The sequence below is a fragment of the Hemitrygon akajei genome, chromosome 1, assembly GCF_048418815.1.
Source record: "Hemitrygon akajei chromosome 1, sHemAka1.3, whole genome shotgun sequence".
Classification (NCBI taxonomy): Eukaryota; Metazoa; Chordata; class Chondrichthyes; order Myliobatiformes; family Dasyatidae; genus Hemitrygon; species Hemitrygon akajei.
The window spans coordinates 56,155,863-56,178,202 of NC_133124.1; the positions used below are offsets into that span (position 1 = coordinate 56,155,863).

The window sequence follows — 22,340 nt, forward strand, 5'->3', positions numbered from 1 at the left end:
AACAGATTAGGACTCCAATTTCTTCAATTAAGACCTGCCCTCCTGCTTAAGCTCCACATTGTTTCCTCCACATTGTTTCCTCCAAGTTGCATGCACACAAAGTGCCTCTATGGATAAGCACCTCATGAACGCACAAATGCTCAGTCAAATTCTCTTTTAGTAATCACTTGGAAATTCCATGATGAACTTTGCACAACAAAATTGATCTCTACGTTTTTGGTTGGCATTAAAGAAAATCATCTGCGGCAGTGCAATTTACAATAGCTAATATGATGGATTGAAACATGCATAAAGTATAAATGCATGATGAATTGACAGAAAAATGTGCAGTAATAATATTTTTATTGCTGTCTGCTGGCATTTGACTTTGCACCATCATGCTTCTATAAATCCAGATAATATGCTGCCATCTTCTACTTTATGCTGGACTCTGTCTGTCTTACTATTGATTATTGAACCTACCTTTTCAAGCTAAAATTGTGCAACTTCTCAGTTTACTGATCACTTCTGGCTAGAAAAGAGCATGTTGATTTATTTCTGTTACTGCCACAACTGCATATTTAATCAACGTGACTCTACAGCAGGATTTCCCAACCTGGTGCCTACGGACCATAAGACAAAGGAGCAGAAGTCGTCCATTCAGCCCGTCGAGTCTGCTCCGCCATTTTATCATGAGCTGATCCATTCTCCCATTTAGTCCCACTCCCCTGCCTTATCACCATAACCTTTGATGCCCTAGCTGCTCAGATACCTATCAATCTCTGCCTTAAATACACCCAATGACTTGACCTCCACTGCCACCCGTGGCAACAAATTCCACAGATTCACCACCCCCGGCTAAAAAAATTTCTTTTCATCTCTGTTCTGAATGGGCGCCCTTCAATCCTTAAGTCATGCCCTCTCGTACTAGACTCCCCCACCATGGGAAACAACTTTCCCACATCCACTCTGTCCATGCCTTTCAACATTAACCCTTTGCTTAATAGTATTGGTCCATGGCATAAAAAAGGTTGGGGACTCCTTCTCTACACTTTGTTTCTCTCCTATATTGCTCAATTGTTGGAGATTATTCAGATGGCAGATAGATTGTAATAACTGTTGGCTTTTAGCTTATTAATGTGCTTGACTTACTATTATAAAGTGGGAAAACAACTTGCATGAGGGTAATATTTTCTTATTTAGAACACAGAAATAATGCTATTTATGTGAAATGACAAATCATTTTCTTTTAAAGCTGCCACCCTTTGTGTGATTTGTCAAGACCGAAGTTCATTACGTCAAACTATCGTCCGTCTAGAATTGGAAGATGAATGGCAGTTCCGGCTGCGTGATGAGTTTCAGACAGCCAACAGCAGTGATGATAAACCACTTTATTTTCTTACTGGACGGCACATTTAAGTTCACAGATAGCAAGAAATAACAGGTGAAGGTGATGGGTGGCACAATAACAGCATAATAGAGTACAATTTATAATCCCAAAAGAAGGGTAAAGTGGCACATTTGAGTAGAAACAAAATTGGTAATTTTTCTGGTTACCTAACTGAGGTCACTTTATCAAACATTTACAGCAGAACAGGGGCTGTGTGCTCAGTGTGTAAGAAAGATCTATTAACCAAGGTCAGTTTCTTCAGTAACTCCAGAAGGGAGTCTTGTGTGCGATTTGCAAAGAAAAAGGAATACGTACAGCATGATAAAATCAAGCAATTCAATTTTCAGAAAAAGGCAGGGCAAGATGCGAAATGTTTTTTTTCTTCTTTAGAACCAATCAAACCAATGATGATTCCAAAACATAAGAAAAATAGATCTGGATCAACAAATAAAGTTAATGACTGTCAACAGAAATACTTCACTGAAGGAATGGAACAAAATCAGTGGAGCAAAAACAATTGAAGATTGTACTTAAGGATCTCCAGTGTCACCATTCTTACTGTACATAATTACAGTTAAACTCAGGGTTTTGAAAATAGGTGACAATGGAGAAGGATTATCCATAATCACACCACATACTAGTTCCTTTTTTTGGGTTTTGTAGTATATGTCTCCATGTTTATTTGGTTCCTAACCTGACAATATTTTTAAGCAAGCTCTCATACCTTCTGGACATTGTAATCTAAATACTAGGGAAATGTAAAATGCAATTACATGCTGTTTTCATGTGGGACTATTGCTGATTTTTTTTAAACGGCAATTGATCCAGAAGCATTTTCCTACCAGGGATTTGCAGGCCTTTGTTAATTTTTAAAAATTTCATATACACAATTGTCTTGTCTTGTTTATAAGACCTCCTTTCTTTGTATCATACAAGTAGTTGCATGCTTGTATTTTATATTTACAGCATTATTGTGTTTAATAGTGCCTATTCTCATACAATTGATTACCATCATGCATTGAATCTGATCTTGGAAAGTTAAAGCAAATCCACTACAGGTATTACTAAAATAGTAAAAGCTAATGGTGGATGATATGATTTTTGATTTCCTTTTGTGTATGGTATATATTTCTTTTTCAAAGTAAATGTATACAAATATGACATCTAATGATTCCTTGCCTTGTGCCTGTAATATGTATTTTTAATTTTTTTTATTGTTTAAAGAGATAACCTTTGGGGAAACAAATATAACATTGGTTTAAGTTGTAATTCTTTTACTGAGCTAATTCATAACTTTGTGACCATTTTTTTCTATATCTACAACAGTCTCTTTGCAGGGAATTCAATGATAATCTCAATGGCAACTAAAAAATATAAAATGATATTAACTGTATAAAAATGTGAAATTGCCCTAGCCCCTAACCTACCACTCTTCTCTCAGGCAACAGGATTATAGACTTATAATGCAAGTTGGTTTTATAATCTTTCCAAAGGTTAATCATTTGGCCTGCAACCACCTGGCAAGTTTGAAATAAAAACATTCCAAATTGACAGCAAAAGAAAATGATCCTATTTTAATGGCATTTTTCAATTGTAATTTAAGAATAAACTGTAGGCCTGTCAACAGCAAAATGTATATGATCAGACATCAAATGAGCATATGGGCATTACAAGTAGATAAACAAGCTTTTGTTTGCTTTCTCACTAATAACTAAATCACACTATTACTGCAAATAAATGAATTAAAATGAGTAAGATTTATCTTTTATCTTACAAGGCATTTCTCTTCCTCCCCAACTCCACTCCTTCAAGTGCTTGCATTTGACACAATATTCAGAACAATAACAGTCCTTGAATAAATTCTTTATTCATCTGTTATGCGAGCTTTAAACAAAAGGGGCTTATGGGTTTTAATGATAATGCATGGAATTATTATTTTGAGTTGAATTATGTAAACATGAAGGGCAAGTCTTATTGTCACAGATCTCAGGTAGTTTTGTACTACATGAATGTATTGCAGAAGTTCAAATTCTACTGACAGGATAAAGTGCCACATTTTGCAGACCGTGACCTAGACTAGAAGTAGCCTAAAAAAATTGTATGCTTCTTGCAGCAAATCTTACAGAACCTGTCCTCAATCTGTCAGTTCCATTAAATCGGTACATTTTGCCATGACTGAGATTCTTCTATAGCATTACACCCCGGTCCTGTCAATGAACTTTTTGCATTTTTATGACTGAATGTATGCTGTTAGTTGCAATGCTGTTATCAATGTACTTTTAAATTTTTGTGCTTAAGAGAAATACACCTACATTTGCTCTACTCCATATATCATGAAAATGGTAGACCAAGTGATTGAAAGACTGGACACTTGAAATTCAGGCTGGAGTGATAACTTTCAGTTTTATATCCCTTGCAAAATTGTTCTCACACCATTTGAATAGCCAAGGTCATTTAATGGTGTACAATGTGGAGTGAATGATTTTTTTTTGTAGATAAATGCATTTTGCACATAATTCAGCCCATCTGGAACATGTTGGTTTCAAACATTAATTAGTTGTGGAGTGTATTTTTCTATTTTCCTTTTACTTAAATTTATATTGAACATTTGTTAGCCTATTTCCTACAATGAAATGTCTCCACAAATTGTCTATGCTGCAGACTGCAGCCTCTGGTCTGTGTTTCATTAACATTAAAGATTATAGACTTTGTTTACAGATTCAGCAGCAGCAACATTCAATTAGAGTCATACAGAACTGAATTGGGCTCTTTGGCCTGAGTCATCCTCTATATGCCCTTTATAATTTTATGAACCTATACAAGGTCACCTTTCAGCCTTTGGCACTCCAGTGAGAATAATCCCAGCCTATCCTATCTCTCCTTTATAACTAATGCTATACTCTAAGCAATATCCTGGTAAAACTCTTCTGCATTGTCTCTGTTGCCGCAACATTGTCCTTGTAGTGTGCAAACAAGAATCGTGTATAGTACTCCATCTGTGGCCTAACCAATGCCTGATTCAGCTGCATTATGTTTTAGCTCAGTCACGTAGCATATTAAGGCAAGAATGCTAAATACCCGTACCCTTACCCCCACTACCAGTCACCATTTTCAGAGAGCTATTAACTTGCTGTATATCCCAAGGTCCCTCTATATAACAATGCTTCTAAGGTTCCTGCAGTTTACTATACATTAGAAAATCCAAATGCATAACCTCGCACATCTGGAATAAATTCTATCTGTCCAACTTCCTAGCTGAACTAGGTCCTGCTGTATCCCAAGATGACTGTTTTTGATATTGACAACTCCGCCAATTTTTCTGTGATCTACAGACTCACTAATCATCAATTTATACAGATTAATGAAAAACAAAGATTCTAACACCAATTCCTGTAACACACCACTAATTACAGACTTCCATTCAGAGAAACAAGTATCTGCTACTAAACTCTGCCTCCCATCATCAAATCCATTTCAATTCAATCCAATTCAGTGGATTCCATGTGCCTCAACTTTCTGGACCAGCCTATTGTGTGAAACTATGTCAAAAGCTTAGCTAAAGTCAACATATGTTTACCATTATCTTCATCATTTTCCTAAATAACCTTCTCAATAATCTAATCAGATTTGTAACAGGATTTTCCATGTGTAAAACCATGCTATTTCCCTTCTAATAAAGCTCTACCTTTCCAATTGATTGCAAATCCCATCTTTAAGGATTATTTTCCAATAGTTTCCCCATTATGCAAGGCTCAACACTGGTCTTCTTGTATATGGAAGACCATCTGTTACCCTTCAGCCTTTCCGATATAACCTGCAGCCAAAGATTCAAAATAAAACCTCTAGGTTCCCCAGCAATTTCCGTCCTTACTTCCGTTAACATGCTAAGATAGATTTCATTAGGCCCTGGGTTAATATTTTCAACACCTTCCTGGTTCAAGCACATTTCAGACTAGGAAGCATTCATCTTTCCCAACTCTCCATCCTCCCCCTTAGCAAATATTAATGTGAAGCAGTCATTTAGGACACCAAAGACTTCCTTTTTGATCCTGAAGGGGCCTACTATTTCTGTAGCAACTGTCATTCAAATATATTTGTAAAAGCTATTTTTCTTTTTAAATTTTGTTGGGCAGTGCAATTTCATATCCTCATTGCCATCCTAACTGATTTCTTAAGATCTCTACATATCTTTTGTTAACCTAAAAGGACTTACTTGATGACAATTTTTCATAACTCACATAGACTTTGTTCATTTTCTGAGTAAGCCCTCACTTTGTTCCTTGATCTTACCAAATTTAACAACTTACACCTAGAAGCGCATGTTGACTCTGAACTCTTGCTTTTAGATACCTTCAACTGATGTCATATTTCCCCTCTAGCAACTGCTGCAAATATTCTTTCATCTTGTAAGTCAGTCCTTCTACGGCTTAAGACCTGAACTCTAGGTTCAACTTATTGAATTGTCAGTGTTTGCAAAAGATCCCTCCACAGACGTTTCCACCACTTGCGTCCTCTTTCCCAAAAGTAAGGCAGAGTACAACTGTTTCCCAGTAGTAATAATAGGTTAAGACATTATTCATTGGGATGTAGGAGACAAAGAGATGACCTTTTAGAGGTGTACAATCATGAGGGGCAAAGATAGGCTGACTGCACAGTCTGGTTCCCAGGGAAAGTGAATCAAAAACTAGACAGCATTGGATAAAGATGAAAGGGAAGAGATTTAAATAGGGCAAGTTGTTCATACAGAGGGAGGTGCGAATATCCAGAGAATGTGGCTGAGGTAGGAACAACAATGTTTCTAAGACATTTAGAAAGGTACATGCATGATAGGTTTAAAAGGCTAAACACAAGCAGCTTGGTGGCTTGGACAAGTTGGGCCAAATGGTTTCCATTCTGTATGACAATCCATGTTACTCTAAAACCCCTTCATTTAAAAAAATGCCACCCAATCTCAGCTCCTTACAGTAAGGCAATTGAGGTCAATATTGGGAAAGTTAAAACCACCCAATCACTATCTTAATTCTGTTAACATTTGGACTTCCAAATTCTCCTATTTGGAGGTCTATATTATAATTCCATCAAAGCTGGTGTCCCAAGCCAATTGGGAAACAACATCCAATGAAAAAAGCAATACTGAGTGAAAGTGTTAATTTAACTGTTTTATATTTCAATTTTCCCTACTATATTAAAGGCCACAATAGTGACAGTTTAAAACATGTCTAATGTTTCTTTGAAAATGCCCTAAAGCATACCACTGCTACACAACCATAAATTTTGAAGTATCCAGCAGTGGTGCTCAGCACTGACAGGCAAGTAAACATATGAAAGTTAGTTAAATGATTCTTAAAACAGAAAATTCAGGAAAAGTACAACAAAACAAATCATTAGCTTAAAAAAAGTTCATAATGTGTCTACCACATCCTACCTCAGCATCAGATGTTTGAAATTCTTAGTAGCCTGTGAAATGCCCCCATATCTTTACATAAAATAATTTCCTACGAGACTGGTAGTGTATTCAAAAAAATTATGCATAGCCATTTAATAAAAATTGCAAATAAAACCAGTGTATGAAAGGAAGCATTCATCAAAAGTATTAGTGTCTTGGCCATGTAAGCATTTCTTACAAAGCATCAGAAAGAAGATTGAGTAACTTAACTTCGGTGCATAGTACAAGTTAGCTATTAGTGCTGTTACCTACCTGTAATACACAATAAATATCATCATGCCAGGGGCAATGCTCAAAAGACAATCATTTGCATTCTTTGGGTTGGTCAGGTTTTGCAGAGTTTAGACTCTGCAGAGTAGTTTGAATTGTAATTCTGTAAATTTAACCATACAATTAGCAGTCATCAATGGATCAATGAAATAGGTTTCTCTCATAAACAAATCTTTTCCTAGTGTAGGTCCAGCAGTTCATCCCCAAGATTCATGAAAACAAAATTATGTTGGCCTTAGACTTGTAGCACATCCTTGAGGAAGGCATTTTCTTTCTTAGAATTGATCAAATTTATCAGAACACATTGGTGGTCTGATCTCAATAATCTCCAAGGTGCTATCCAATAATGCTTTTCTCAAAACACTTTTGGCTACAGCTACATAACTAAGTATTTTTTTTCCCGAGAGTACCATTTAAAACTTCTGTTGTTTACAATTTACTTCTCCTCCTACTAGTCAGCTCAAAACCCAAATAATGAAATTGACATTTTGGGGTAATATCATCCAAGTTTAGCAACACTCCAGCCTCCAAACATTGAGCTTTTTAGTATCCTTCCAAGATGTGTCAACATCAAGTATCTTTTGCCCACTTCAGGAAATCCCTTTGGCCATTATGGGAGAGATAATAGTGTATTTAAACAGATTTTACATAACAAATCTAAATAGTATGACACCCGGATTAAAGAGCTTGGTATGATTTACTTGTGTCCAAGCATTTTTACCAGTAGTAGATTCACTGAAGTGAAAATTCAATGTCAAGTTCTTACATCAAATTTACGTAATTGATATATTGATTATATAATGGTAAACTTGTGGCAATCAGATAGGTTATATTGCACTTTCGAAACAGAAGACCAATCAGGTTTTACAGTTGCTTATTTTATTGCATTAATTCTCACTCATGTTTATATCCTAACTAAATAGTTTTTTTTTGATTTTCCAAGTCCTCTAAAACATAGAACAATTAATTTGGGATTTAACTATTCCAGTTGACCATTTTCAGTTTTCAGAGGTTTGCATCTCCTTTTAACTCATCACTACTCAAATGCCATTGTATCTTGGTAGCACATTACAGCCCACAATGTCCACCTCTTAATGTCTTGAATAACAAAAGCATCATGGTACTACAGCAGCAGCAGGTATCACATGTAAAAAAACAAACATATCTTCCTTCAGGATCCAGAATTACCATATTTCTTTATATTACTTGAGTAGAGCTATATTGAGTATTACAGTTCCAAACAAATAAAAAATGGAAACGTGCAGTTGTAGAACGAGTGCAAGTTGGAAAAGGTCCCACTCCAGCCTGAATGTTACTTTTCGGTATCCTATTAACTTTCCCAGTTCATTTCAATATTTTACTTAACACCATGTATGGTAGCTACATTCAAAAATAGCAGTGCTACGCCTGAAGGAGAGTATTTTTTTCTGTTGCATGTAAACAGTAGTCAATTTAAATATAAAATCTAGTATTAGACAAGCTCTAGAATATGAACAACTGTGAAGTTTAAATTATGCAATGGCTTTTTGTAACTCAATAGTATGTTTTATCTAATTGCTGCTTATCTTTAATAATTCTGATTTTAATTACTTTTTGGATCCCTAAATATAGTGAATTTTGTTTTGCTAACCAAATCTACCTCAAGTTTCAACAATTGTACAATGTTCATGTTGTCTTACTGCAATCGTGGTTCCAGTTTGTTTATGACTGTGTTAGTTTACTTTGAATCTATTAAATTGACGTTTAAACTGGAAAAATTGTGGAAATAATTTCTTAAAGATATTCTTCATGTAATTATCTGCCAGTTTGCAAAAAAATGTCCCTCATATTAAAGAGCAAGTTTCATTTGAAACAAAAAGGCCAGTAGCATATCAGTTAGATATTCAAAACCAATTACCATCTTGCATTTATAATTGATAGGACCAAATTGTTTAAGGGTTCATAATGTCATATAAGGAAATGGACAACTGAGCAAAAAGAAATAACTACAAATTGTTCTATGGTTGGGATTTGGAAGAATATTGAATTTCTTTGTTCTCTATTACTGGCTGTAATGCTCAAATGTTTTTAAAAAAACCTCTTGTGAATAAAAGGGTAGAATTAGAGTGGCAGAACAAGTACTGACAGAGGAAATTCACCCAGAATAACTTAATTTAATGATTGTTCATCGCTGAGTTTCAGAATGTGCCAGAAAAACAATCTTTTCTGGGTACTTGGTATATTGAGCAAGGAAGCTTCCTTCAGTTTTTGATGTTCTGAAGCTATTCTATAGCAACAGAGACAGCATATTAAATTTATATTTATTACTGCTACAGTAAAGCAGAGATCAAATAACTACTTTAGTTCACAGGCAACACGAGTGAATCTGCAGATGCTGGAAATAAATAAAAACACAAAATGCTGGCAAAACTCAGCAGGCCAGACAGCATCTATCAGGAGTCTGATGAAGGGTTTTGGCCCGAAATAATGTCACTACCTCCTCCCATAGATGCTGTCTGACCTGCTGAGTTCTGCCAGCATTTTGTGTTTTTAATTACTTCCTTTTGTTTTAGATTCATGTTATCAAAGCTGTAGAAAGTACCATGGAACAATTTTTTTATGATATCCAAAAATGAACTTGCAATTTGAGTTGATAGTTGTGATTATCATTTTTTAAAGTCCAGTAGTTATGTTGGATTATTTGATGACTCATTGCTGACTCTTAAGTATGGTCTGTCAATATGCTTCACTATAGGAAGGATGTGGAAACATTGGAAAGGGTACAGAGGAGATTTACCAGGATGCTGCCTGGTTTAGAGAGTATGGATAATGATCAGAGATGAAGGGAGCTAGCGCTATACTCTTTGGAGAGAAGGAGGATGAGAGGAGACATGATAGAGATATACAAGATATTAAGAGGAATAGATAGAGTAGACAGCCAGCGCCTCTTCCCCAGGGCACCACTGCTCAGTACAAGAGTACATGGCTTTAAGGTAAGGGGAGGGAAGTTCAAGGGGGATATTAGAGGAAGGTTTTTCACTCAGAGAGTGGTTGGTGCGTAGAATGCACTGCCTGAGTCAGTGGTGGAGGCAGATACACTAGTGAAATATAAGAGACTACTAGACAGGTATATGGAGGAATTTAAGGTGGGGGCTTATATGGGAGGCAGGGTTTAAGGGTTGGCACAACATTGTGGGCCGATGGGCCTATACTGTGCTTGCTGTATTGTTTTATGTTCTATAGGGGTAGATTTAGACACATTTGAACCAATGATAATTAAAAACAATGATGGAAACCTTGTAATAAATACTGTACCAACATTGATTAGCGGTAAATCCAATAGCTGCCATGATTTCCTAAATTCACTCTGTTTAGTGTCCAAAGATGCAGAAGTTAATCGAATCTGGGTATGTTATTAGTCCATAGCAGAAATTGCTTGAAAAGCTCTGGCTTCATACTATACCCTGGCAAGAAAAGCTGAACTTGATTCTTCACAGTACTTGGCTACAAGTTGATTATCTGCTCTCTAAGCTTGCCTAATTCAATTTCTGACATCTCAAATTTCAGCCCACCCTCAGCTTAGTTAATTTGCTGAAATCTTGTACACACTCATTCCCGGGAAGTGATATTGGTTTCTTTCGGAAAATTACTGATATTATGGTAATGGAAACAGAAGGTCTCCTGATATGTGGGGGAGACTTAAATTTACAATTACAACCAAACTTAGACTCTTCCAATAGAAAAACCTATGAAACAAAATCCTTACATAAGAAAGTTAATACACTTTTTGAGGATGAAGGTTTAATTGATATATGGAGGGACCTTTTCCCTGACAGAAGGGATTACACTCATTATTCTGCTCCCCATTCTGTACATACAAGAAAAGACTATTTCTTAACATTTGGAAAATACATACAAAATAAACACCTGTGGAATTGGGACAATAGATGTAAGTGACCATGCACCCATATATTTATCTGTTGATTTTGACCTACAACCAAAGAATACAATTTGGAAACTAAATTCAAGTCTACTCAATGATCTGTACTTTAAGGAACAAATTAAAAAACAAATTGGTCTCTACTTAGAATTTAATGATAATGGAGAGGTTTCACCTCCCATTTTATGGGATACTCTGAAGGCTGTCTTAAGAGGGAAAATTATAGCGATATCTTCATATAAGAAAAAAATAAGGAATAAAACATTAGAGGAATTACAAAGAAGGAACTAGAGAAAAAACATAAATTGAATTTGGCACGGGATACATTAGGGGAAATTAAAAGAATTAGGAATGAAATTAATAGTTTGGCTACGCAAGAAATCAGGAAAAATTTGAGACATTATGAAAGAGATTCGAAATCTATGAAAATACTGGCGTGGAAACTGAAAAAAAAAAGATGGCAGAAAATACAATTCATAGAATTAGGGACCCAAGAATGAAAATAATAAAAAATAAGCTAAGTGAAATTCAAGAAGCTTTTGAACTGTTTTACAAAACTCTATATTCCAAAGTTCCAGGGGGAAGCATAACCCAAATTGACACCTTCTTGAATTCTCTAGAGTTACCCACTTTAAGCAAAGAACAAAATAGAACGATGACTGCTGACATAACTGAAGTTGAATTAAAAGCTGCAATTAGTAGGCTTAAATGAAGCAAGTCACCAGGATCAGATGAGTATACGGCAGAGTGGTACAAAGAATTTAAAAATGAGTTAATTCCTGTTTTACTCCCCACACAGAATTGGGCTCGAAAAAAGGCACAAATGCCACCCAGTTGGAAGGAAGCGATAATCTCAGCTATACCGAAAGAAGGCAAGGATAAAATGGAATGCGGGTCATTTAGACCAATATCCGTTCTTAATGTCGATTATGGATTATTTACCTCCATCATGGCCAAACGATTAGAGGAGTTTCTACCCATACTGACACATAATGATCAGACAGGTTTTATACAACAACGCCAAACACAAGACAATGTACGAAGGACACTTCACATTATGGATCAGAAACAAAATCGAAGGAATAGTGATAAGCGTGGACGCTGAAAAAGCATTTGATTCGGTTAATTGGAATTTTCTTTACAGAGTTTTACATAGATTTGGTTTCCAAGACACAATTATTAAAACTATACAGACACTATATGACAATCCTACTGCTAGGATTAAAATCAATGGATATTTATCAAATAGTCTTACCCTAGAAAGGGGCATGAGACAGGGTTGTGCATGGTCACTGCTACTCTGCGTTATATCTGAAACCATTAGCTCAATACATCAGACAAAATGAAGATGTCAGGGGAATTACTATTAAAGGACAGAGCATAAATTGGCTTGTTAAGTGGATGATATTTTGATCTATCTAGGGCAACCAACATACTCTTTACCTAAATTGATGCAATCCTTTGAAAAATATGGTCAATTATCAGGAAACAAGATCAACATAGATAAAATTCAATGACTTTTATGTTACTATAGCCCACCAAGAGAAATTGAAAGTAGATACAGAGTCTTTCAGATATTTGGGCATCATTATGCCAAAAGATTTGGCAAAATTATCAGAATGTAATTATCAGCCTTTATATAAAAAATTAAGGAAGATGTGGCAAGATGGAACCTGATTCCTTTTTTCAGTCTCAGTTCAAGGATTGAGTCTATTAAAATGAATATACTGCCCAGATTGTTATATCTCTTTCAGATCCTACCAATAAAGATTAATCAAAATCAATTCAATGAATGGAACAAGATGTTATCAAGGTATATTTGGCAGGGTAAAAGGCCCAGAGTTAGGCTCAAAACTTTGCAATTAGCAAAGGAAAAGGGAGGATGGGGCCTACCTTCTCTTGGAGATTATTATTTTGCAGCACAGTTGAGAGCTGTGATGATATTGGTGCAACCCATCATATGACGCTCAATGGAAAAACATTGAGGAGCAGCTACTTCCCATCCCCATACAAGCAATTTTGGCTGATAACAACCTGCAAAGGTACATAAATACTATTGATAACCCATGGGTGAAATTGATTTTTAAAATATGGAAAACTACTATAAAAGAACATAATCTAGAAGGAGATATTGCAATTCTTAAATGGTGCGCATATAACTCGGATTTTACACCAAATAAATTGGATGCTAGACTTAAGGTCTGGACCGCTAAAGGAATAACAGTTCTTTGCAACATAATGAAAGAAGGAACACTGTTCAGTTTTGATGTTATGCCTGCAGCCCCTTCCTTTGTGAGAATCGCAAGATCACTATTGGGTTGGGTCAGGGGACCCAGGAAATGAGAGAGAGACGTGCGGAATGTCTTGTTCCCCCAGCGATATAAAGCTACGGGACATGGCCATTGGCTCCGGAAGGCGAATTTGTGGATTGAAGACTGTACTACGTGGAAGCCCTCAGGCAAAGTGGGCTGGTTGAGGGAGGGATTGCATCACCCCCAACCTGATTGACATCTGCGACCCTGCAAGTCAGGATGAAAGAGGTCTGTGGGAACAGCCCCTCAGACGCACCAGAAGAAACGCTAGCGATCCCGTAATAGCGGGAAGCCATTTGAAGGAGGCCACGTGCGTTCAGTTCCGTTGCCTGGAACTGGTGGCTGGTACCACGGAAAACTGCTTTTAGCTAACAACGGGGAAACCAACTCCCCCGACTCAAAGGATTGGCATCATAAAAGACCTGGGCAAGTTTAAACCGTCTCTCTTAAACCCAAGACACTGCAGCTTGAACGAACTAACAGTGACTGTTATATTTCCATCGGACAATACATTATCCCCTAGACAACGATAGAGCTATTTTTTATTGATTATTATTATACCCGCGCTTTTAGATTTAGTATTGATGACGTATATTATCTGTATGTTTGCATTAATCTTATTTTTGTGCCCCTTTATCAATAAATACTTTTAAAAATAGTACCATCAGACTTCAACGGACCTCTCTATCTTTGCTGGTAAGTGACCCAGTTACGGGGTACGTAACATGAAATGCTTAAAGAGAAACACTTATTAGAAAAACAAGATCTTTATCAGTATTTACAGATGCGACAATATGTTAATAAGATGCTTAAAAATGTAACCAAGGCAAGTACATGCTTGATAGAGTTCTTTAGAAAAGCACATAATTCAGATAATTGTAGTAGAATCATTTCAAGCATGTATAAGGGGTTATCAAAACTTAAAACACATTTGACTTCATACATTAAAACAAAATGGGAGAAGGAAGGAGGGATAATTATATCTGAGGAAGAATGGACAACAATATGGAGATATCAATGGAAGTGTACCAGTTCACAGAAATGGAGGGAGTTTGGATGGAAAAACTTGATAAGATATTTTATTACACCCTCTCAGAAATCCCATTATGATAGTAAGCTCCCTATTTGCTGGAGAAATTGTGGAAATCAAAATGCAAATCATCATCATATTTTTTGGGACTGCCCTGTTATCAAAAACTATTGGAGGGGGATATACAATGCCCTACAAGACATCTTTAAATGTGAAATACCCTTAGAGAGTAAGACCATATATTTTGGATATATACCTCAAGAATGGTTGAAAAGAGATAAATATTTAATGAATATACTGTTGGCGGCTGGTAAAAAGACTCCTACTAGGAAATAGTTATCATAGGAGAGCCCAACTTTAAATACATGGATGGAAATTACAATGTACATTTACAAAATGAAGAAGATAACAGCATCTGTTAATCATAAGCTGAAACAATTTGATTCATACTGGGAAAAATGGTTTAACTACATAACGCCTCATAGGCCTGATTTTATTCTCACAAATCAATGAATCTGTTGTAAAAAAAAATCACTCCCTACTTGTACATAGTTCTTTCCTTTTGTTTGTTTTTTCTTTCCACTCTTTTCTATAAGTGTATACCTCAGATACTTTGCATAGATTTGTGATATATATGTACAATGTCTGAAATACATCTTATGGAAATGTTTGTTTGATGATGAACTTCAATAAAAAATAAATTACAAAAAAAAGAATCAGAGCAATACAGCATGGATACAAGCCCTTTGGCCCAACAAGTCCATGTCAATCGCATTGCCCATCCAGCTAGTCCCAATATCCTGCATTTAGTTCGTATCCCTCTAAGCCCTCTCCCTCCATATATCTATCCAAGTGCAAATAAATGGTATTGTTCTATCTGCCTCAACCACTTAATCTGACAGTTTATTCCATATATTCATCACCCATTTCATGGGAAAAGTTGCCCCAGGTCCCTTTAAAAATGTCCCCCTCACCTTAAATCTACAACACTGCAAAAGTCCTAGGCGCATATGCAGTATATACCCAAAATGTTTACATAGTGCTATAGTGCCACTCCTTCTCTACCACCTGTCCCACAGCACTCCACCCTTGCCATTCCCAACAAGCTTCACTCTTGCCATATTTACAAATTTGCTCTCTGCTCTACATTGAAAAACACCTTACAGTGCAAAGGTCTTAGGCACCCTAGATGGCTGTATTTAAGACTTTTGCACAATACTGTATACCTCCTAGTTTTAGGCTACCTTGTTACCATCCAGCTTATCTGTGCCACTCAACATTTTAAATACTTCTGTAACAATACCCATCACAAATTCTTCTTTGTTCCACGTGGGCGGCAGGATTATGCTGTGGCTAATATTCTTCACAGCACCAGTGATTAGGGTTCAATTCCCACCACTGTTTATAAGGGGTTTTACATTCTCCTTGTGATGTCATGTCATGTTTCCCTCCGGGTGCTCTAGTTCCCTTCCACATCATATGCTTTATTGGTGCTGGAGGCACCACCCCCCCCCCCCCCACCCCATGTATTTAGATTGTTTTGGCCAAATGATGCAAATACTACATTTCACTGTATGTTTTGATGTAGAAGTGACAAAGTTAATCTTAAAACACCCAGACTGATCAATCTCTATTTATAACTCAGTGCTACTAGTACTGGCAACATCCTTGCAAGTCTTTTCTGCACTGTCCAATTTAACTATGTCTCCTATGACAAGGTGACCAAAATGGTACACAGTGCTCTAAGAGCAGCCTCACCGATGACTTAAATGATTGCAATATAATATCTCAACACTAATACTCAATGCCTTGACTGATGAAGGTCAGTCTGCTAAACATCTTTTTCACCTAAACGGTGCTTTCAACAAACTATTACTACAAAGTTCCCCTGTTCCATAACATTCTGTAGTGCTTTACCATTCATGTATTGACTTTCATTTATTTGACTTTCCAATATGTATCACCTGACACCTATTAGTATTGATACCCATTTGGCCAACTTCCCTAAATGACCTGTTAATCAATGGGAAATTAAACCCTGTAATCTGTGATAACCTTATTCACTATCAAGACCACCACCTAATTTTGTGTCATCCATACAGATTAACCCTTGTGCACTTGCATCCAAATCACAAATAACAAAGGTCCCATCACCAACAGCACATCACTCATTACCGGCCTCCGTTCAGTGAAACAACCTTCACACACCACTTTCTGCTTCTTACCTTTGAGTCAATTTTGAATCCAACTAATTCCATGTACAGAATCTCCAAACTTATACTCCACAAGTGAAAGGTTATTGGAAAGGGTAAAATTATGGAGGATGATCTGTTGAAGTGGGAGGTTTATGGGAGTGCAAGGCAAAAACAAGGGAAACCATATCATTGTTTTGGCTGGAGTAAAGCAAGAGCAAAACTATGAAATACAGACATGGCTGAATGTTTTATCCACTATGTTAGAAGGAAAGTCAGTTAACTTTTGACCAGTATGTTACAGTTATCATTGCATGTAGAGGCCATCTATACAATTATTAAATGGGCGCATGAAAGGTGCAAATATTTATTCACTCCAAAGAGTAATCTTGCAGCAGACAAGGAAAGTGTGACATGAATGAAAGGATCCTGGTGTGACATTGGTGCTACACTTGCAGCCTGTTAGATTGACCTTTCAATGTTTAATTGACGCCAATGACTAGTGGTGCTCTGCAGTGGTTGGTGTTAGGACTGCTTCTTTTAATGCTATAATGTCAATTGTTTGGATGAAGGAATTAATGGCTTTGTGGCTAAGTTTGCAGATGGTACAAAGCTAGGTGGATAGGCAGGTAGTGTTGAGGAAGCAGGGAAAAAGATTTAAAACAGATTAGGCGAATGTTCAAAGTGACAGATGGAATAGTGCCAAGAAGTGTACAGTTGCAAGAAAAACATCGTGAACCCTTTGCAATTACCTGATTTTCTGCATTAATTACTCAAAAAATGTGGTCTGATCTTCATCCAAGTCATAATAATAGAAAAATACAATCTGCCCGAACTAATAACACAAACAATTGCACTTTTCATGTCTTTATTGAATACATTGCTTAATCATTCATAGTCCAGACTGGAAAACCTATGTGAACTCTTGTAGTTAATAACTGGTAGAACCTCCTTTAGCAGCAATAACCTCCACCACACATTTCCTGTAGTTACTGATTAGACTAGCACAATGGCGAGGAGGAACTTTAGACTATTCCTCCATGTAAAACTGTTTGTTTATCAATATTTCTGGCATACCTAGCATGAACAGCCCTCCTCAGATCATGCCACAATACCTCAATTGGGTTACTGTCTGGTCTCTGACTTGACCATTCCAAAACACAATTTTTCTTCTTTTTAAACCATTCTGTTGTTGATCTGTTCTTGTTTCTGATCATCGTCTTGTCGCATCATGCAATTTCTATTAAGCTTTATGTGGTGGACTGCTGCCCTGACATATTTCTGTAAAATGTCGATACAATTTTGAATTCATTGTTCCCTCAACAATTGCAAGCGGTCCCAAGACCTGAGGCAGCAAAGCAGCCCCAGACCATGATGCTCTTTCCTCCATGCATCACAGTTGGAATGAGGTTTAGATGTTGGTGTGCAGTGCCCTTTATCCTCAAACACAGCGATGTGCAATTCTACCAACCGAACATTGTCCCAGAACCATTGTGGAATATCCAGGTGCTCTTTTGGAGCAGTGGTTTCCTCCATGGTGTCCTTCTATGAACACCATTTGTGTTCAGTGTTTTTCTTATAGTGAACATATGAAGACACCTTAGCAAACTCTGGAGATTTCTGCAGGCCTTTTGCTGTTACCCTTGGGTTCTTTTTCACCTCCTTCAGCATCGCACATTGTGCTCTTGGTGTGATCTTTGCAGAGTAGCAACAGTACTAGATTTCCTACATTTGCAGATAATTTCTCTTATTGTGGACTGATGAACACTCTGATCTTTGGAAATGCTTTTGTGGCCTTTCCCAGCTTCATGCATCTCTACAATTCTTCTTCTAAGGTCCCCTGAAAGTTGTTTTGGTCAAGGCATGGTGCACATAGAGATTTTTCTCGAAAAGAGCAGGCTCTGTCAGTTACCTGACTTTATCTCTTTTTTAAAAAATTATATATATATATTTATTTTTTTTTTTAAATCGGGCAGGGCACCTCTACAGCCCACTCTTCCCATTTCATCGATTGGAACAGTTGACTCCAAATAGCTGCTTTTAAAAAAAAAGGCATTAGGGTTCACATACTTTATTGAACCTGGACTGCGATTGTTTAAGTGGCGTACTCAGTATTGATGAGTACAATTGTTCAAGTACCCGTAGAACAGATTTAATCAATTATAAGAGTTCATGAAAAATGGCAACTTAATATCTTAAGCTACACAACAAAATCCAAACTCATCACTCCTGGTGCAAAAGATATGTCATGGAATGAGTTACTCTTCAGTCAGCATGGATGAACTTTTAAGCATTGCGTATGTTGCTATTTTCATATTTAGGATGATGGGGGGTGGGGCAAAGAAGAGATAGGCAACCAACTGTCACCTTTAGGCTTCAGCTGGATTTCATAGATGCCAAAATTTGGTTTCAGGCAACATACATTGAGGCAATGTATAATTTGGAAAGACAGGAAATCCTATCACTCAAAAGAAACATAGTTCTTATTTTTTTTTAAAAATGGCTTGCTTGCTTTATCAGAACTAATTCAATTAAACATCACTTAGCCCTCCAACAATCAAATTTATTGTACAAAGTAATTTATAATTTATAGTCCAGAACATTTTCCCAATTACATACATCGCACAGCACGTCTTCCAAATGGGATATATTAATAGTCTCCCACTTGGAAAAAAAAGACCAGATCTATAATCAAATTACAAAATAATACTCACCATGAAAACAATGCACACAAAGATTGGTATTAAGTAAAACATAAGAATTCCAAATTTTCACATTTGGAATGTAAAAACTATTTCTACAAAAGATACAAAAGTCAATGTATTAATTAAAATAAATCGTGGGTATCCTATTTGCAAACTTTGTCAAGTATTACTGCATGTCTAAACATTCACATTTGTGCATTGTTCTGTAAAATCATTAAGCAATCATTTAGATGCAACCAAGTCTGCTAATATGGATTTAATTTTGAACAATTCAGAATTAATATACAAGTAAAAGGTTAATTTTAACCAGTTGTATTTGGTCCATTTAAAATTTAGTGCAAATAGAGTCAGAGTGAAAAACAGCATCACATTTACAATTTTAGTCTCCTCCCAGTTAAAGCAAATCAAAACTGATACGTGCACATTTATCGTTAAGATTCATACCATATGCCTGAGTTGCAGAGAGCCATTTTATAGTTTGTAAGCAATGTTGATAACTCAGTCATGAACAGTCCCAAACTTGGCTGTGAAAGGATGACATTGGCATGGAGCTAGCAATGCTGTGTCATAAAAATTCAGTGTGACAAATGCCAAACAGAAGCTCCAAAGCTCCTCATCCTTAAGAGAAGAAGAACCTTCACCAAGACTTATACATGGGCAGCACCTGGCCTTGAAATACTGGCCCAGGACAGAGAACTATGGTGAGCTGCTGTTGGCAGCAAATGCCACAGTAGGTGTGATGGGCTTAAGAACTAGCAGCAATGCTGACAACAGCACGCATCCTCAGGCAACATGGCATTTGCCAGTATTTAACTGTAATATTAAAAACAAAATGCACCATTATGGTACAAATCAAATTACCACTTTGGGAACAGCCAAATACTAGAAAATAATGCACAAGGGGATAGTGAAATGTTAAAATTACAGCTTCCAGATCGTACCAATTTTATAACTATTTACAAGTAATTATCATCAGAGATAAATAATAATTTTTCTGAACTCCAGTGCATGAACTGGACTGAAATTCTGCTCTATACATTCTGCAGTTGTTGCTAAATGTAATTTTTTAATGCTGTGAATAGTTTAAGTACTTTTAATTTTTAAAAGTAACCAATATTAAAAACATTTAGCAAAATATTACTTGCATTCCAAGTTTTATACACACACACACACACACACACACAACTAACTTCCACTTCAATACCATCCTGTTAAAAAACAGATCAAACTACAAGCCACTTACCAAAACAATACTTTTAATTTAATACCTTAGTCATAACCAGTAATTAAAAAACATTTAAATTTTAGGCAAAAGAACATTTCACTTCATATCCCCATATGACCCAGGCTGAGAAAATGTAAACAGTCCAGGAGTCATCGATATCTTGGAATTCTGCAGATTAAAGCAATGTACATTACAATGGCCCAATCAACTCATAGCACAATACCAACTAATACTCAGCATCAGTATGAACATTGCTGAAAAGATTTTAAGTTGTATTCAAAAAGCAGCAAGCTCATCAGATCCGGGAATACAAAAATCAAACAAATCATAGCACAATCCTTAATTTTGCTCCTCATGAGAGAAAAGGTTTTAGATTTTCAGTTTTGGACTTCAAGTTATCAAATGATCTCTACATGTATAAGAAGCAAATTAATCAGGCTCAGTTGTTGACATGGGAGATCTCTTGTTGATTTGTTAAAGTATAAATTAACTTAAAATATTTGTTTCAGGACTGTCTAGTTCTTGTAAACTACAGTACTCATTATTCAAATTATTGAACTCAAAAATCAAGAAACAGGTTGAATCTTTAAAGGCAATGGCAAGTAGTGTGGAAATCTTAAATAAAATTTGCTACAGTATTTACCATACAAGTTGGTAACAACTTTTGAATCCATGTTTATATTGTCAGGAAGTGTGCTTACTGATCCTTGTAATGTACTGATCTGCTCTTAAGTTTTAAAATAAAGCTGTAATTTTCTAGAACTACCCTATGTAAACAGGTTAAAACCATTGCATTCAATCTGAAATTGTGACCTACAGTGAAAAAGGCACAGTTATTAAATTTATATAAGCTACTCTTAAGGTAAAGTTAACAAACCTTTTGAAAACCAAGAGTTGTCATTAATACAAGGTGTCAACTGTAATCTTGGACACCAAATATTGCAGTGGTTCAACATTAATATTAAATGAGGTATTACATTTTGTACTGACAACTGTATATTCCCAGAGCAAAATTAAAAACAATGAAAATTTTGTTTTTAAACAGTTCAATAAAATATGCAACTGATCAGACAACCTCAAGATGTTTAGTCTTTAGTATGGTAGCCTGATATCCCTGAAACAGAAACTAGGAAATTTACAGGCACCTTTCACAATAATTCAGATATCAGACTACATATTCAAAGCTGCTTGCTCACTGTACAGTATATACATAGACCAAGCTGCTTGTCTTTTATACAGACCAAGAAGGCCACAGAGCAGTTTTAGAAAACTCAATTTCTCAGTTTTATAGCATATTTACATAAGTCTAATGTTTTTACGTAAAACATCCAAATATCTGTGAGCATGACTGAACTAAATAATGGCACATGCTTTTCTGGAAAAAACCTATTTTGACTTTAAAATACAAATCAAGATCAAACTCTACTACATCCATTCCAGTTTTTTAACGATATTATCAACCACTTGGTTGTCATCAGTCCTGAGCTCACAGTATTAAAAAGCAATACAGTTCCTACTATCCAGCCCCTGAAACTGTGTGTCAGTTTATGAAGGTTCATGTACAATTATACAAATTGTCTAAGGCTGTATGAAAAAAGATCTTCACTGGTAGTTGAGAGGTTTCTTGTGAGGTTAACTGACAAAGTTGTACACCAGGAATCTGGGTGTTCCACAATATTGGGTTGCAAAGAGTTTACCATCCGGAGTAGGATCTGAGAACGCAATCTCGTCTTTACTCAAATAGGAGCCATATACAAAATTACTCCTGCAAAATAATAAATTAATCATTTACAAATAAATACAGCACAAGTGTTAACAAGCCAAGTTAAAGGAACAAAAATAATTACATGACATCCTAAATGTTTCTGGGTT

At 36.2% G+C, this 22,340-nt stretch overlaps 2 protein-coding genes across 3 annotated transcripts in view; one reads left to right on the forward strand and one right to left on the reverse strand.

Annotated features, from left to right (window-relative positions):
* greb1l (GREB1 like retinoic acid receptor coactivator) overlaps window positions 1-8,842 on the forward strand; it is a 244,989-nt gene extending 236,147 nt beyond the window's left edge. The window contains exon 34 of the mRNA XM_073043512.1: window positions 1,235-8,842. Coding sequence (XP_072899613.1) covers window positions 1,235-1,398 — 164 coding nt within the window. The 3' untranslated portion in view covers window positions 1,399-8,842. The remainder of the gene's footprint in view (window positions 1-1,234) is intronic.
* Window positions 8,843-20,479: 11,637 nt separating this feature from the next.
* LOC140726742 (uncharacterized) overlaps window positions 20,480-22,340 on the reverse strand; it is a 37,139-nt gene continuing 35,278 nt past the window's right edge. For both annotated transcript variants that reach the window (XM_073043533.1, XM_073043524.1), the window contains exon 10: window positions 20,480-22,233. In XM_073043533.1, the coding sequence (XP_072899634.1) occupies window positions 22,101-22,233 (133 nt within the window). In that variant the 3' untranslated portion in view covers window positions 20,480-22,100. The remainder of the gene's footprint in view (window positions 22,234-22,340) is intronic.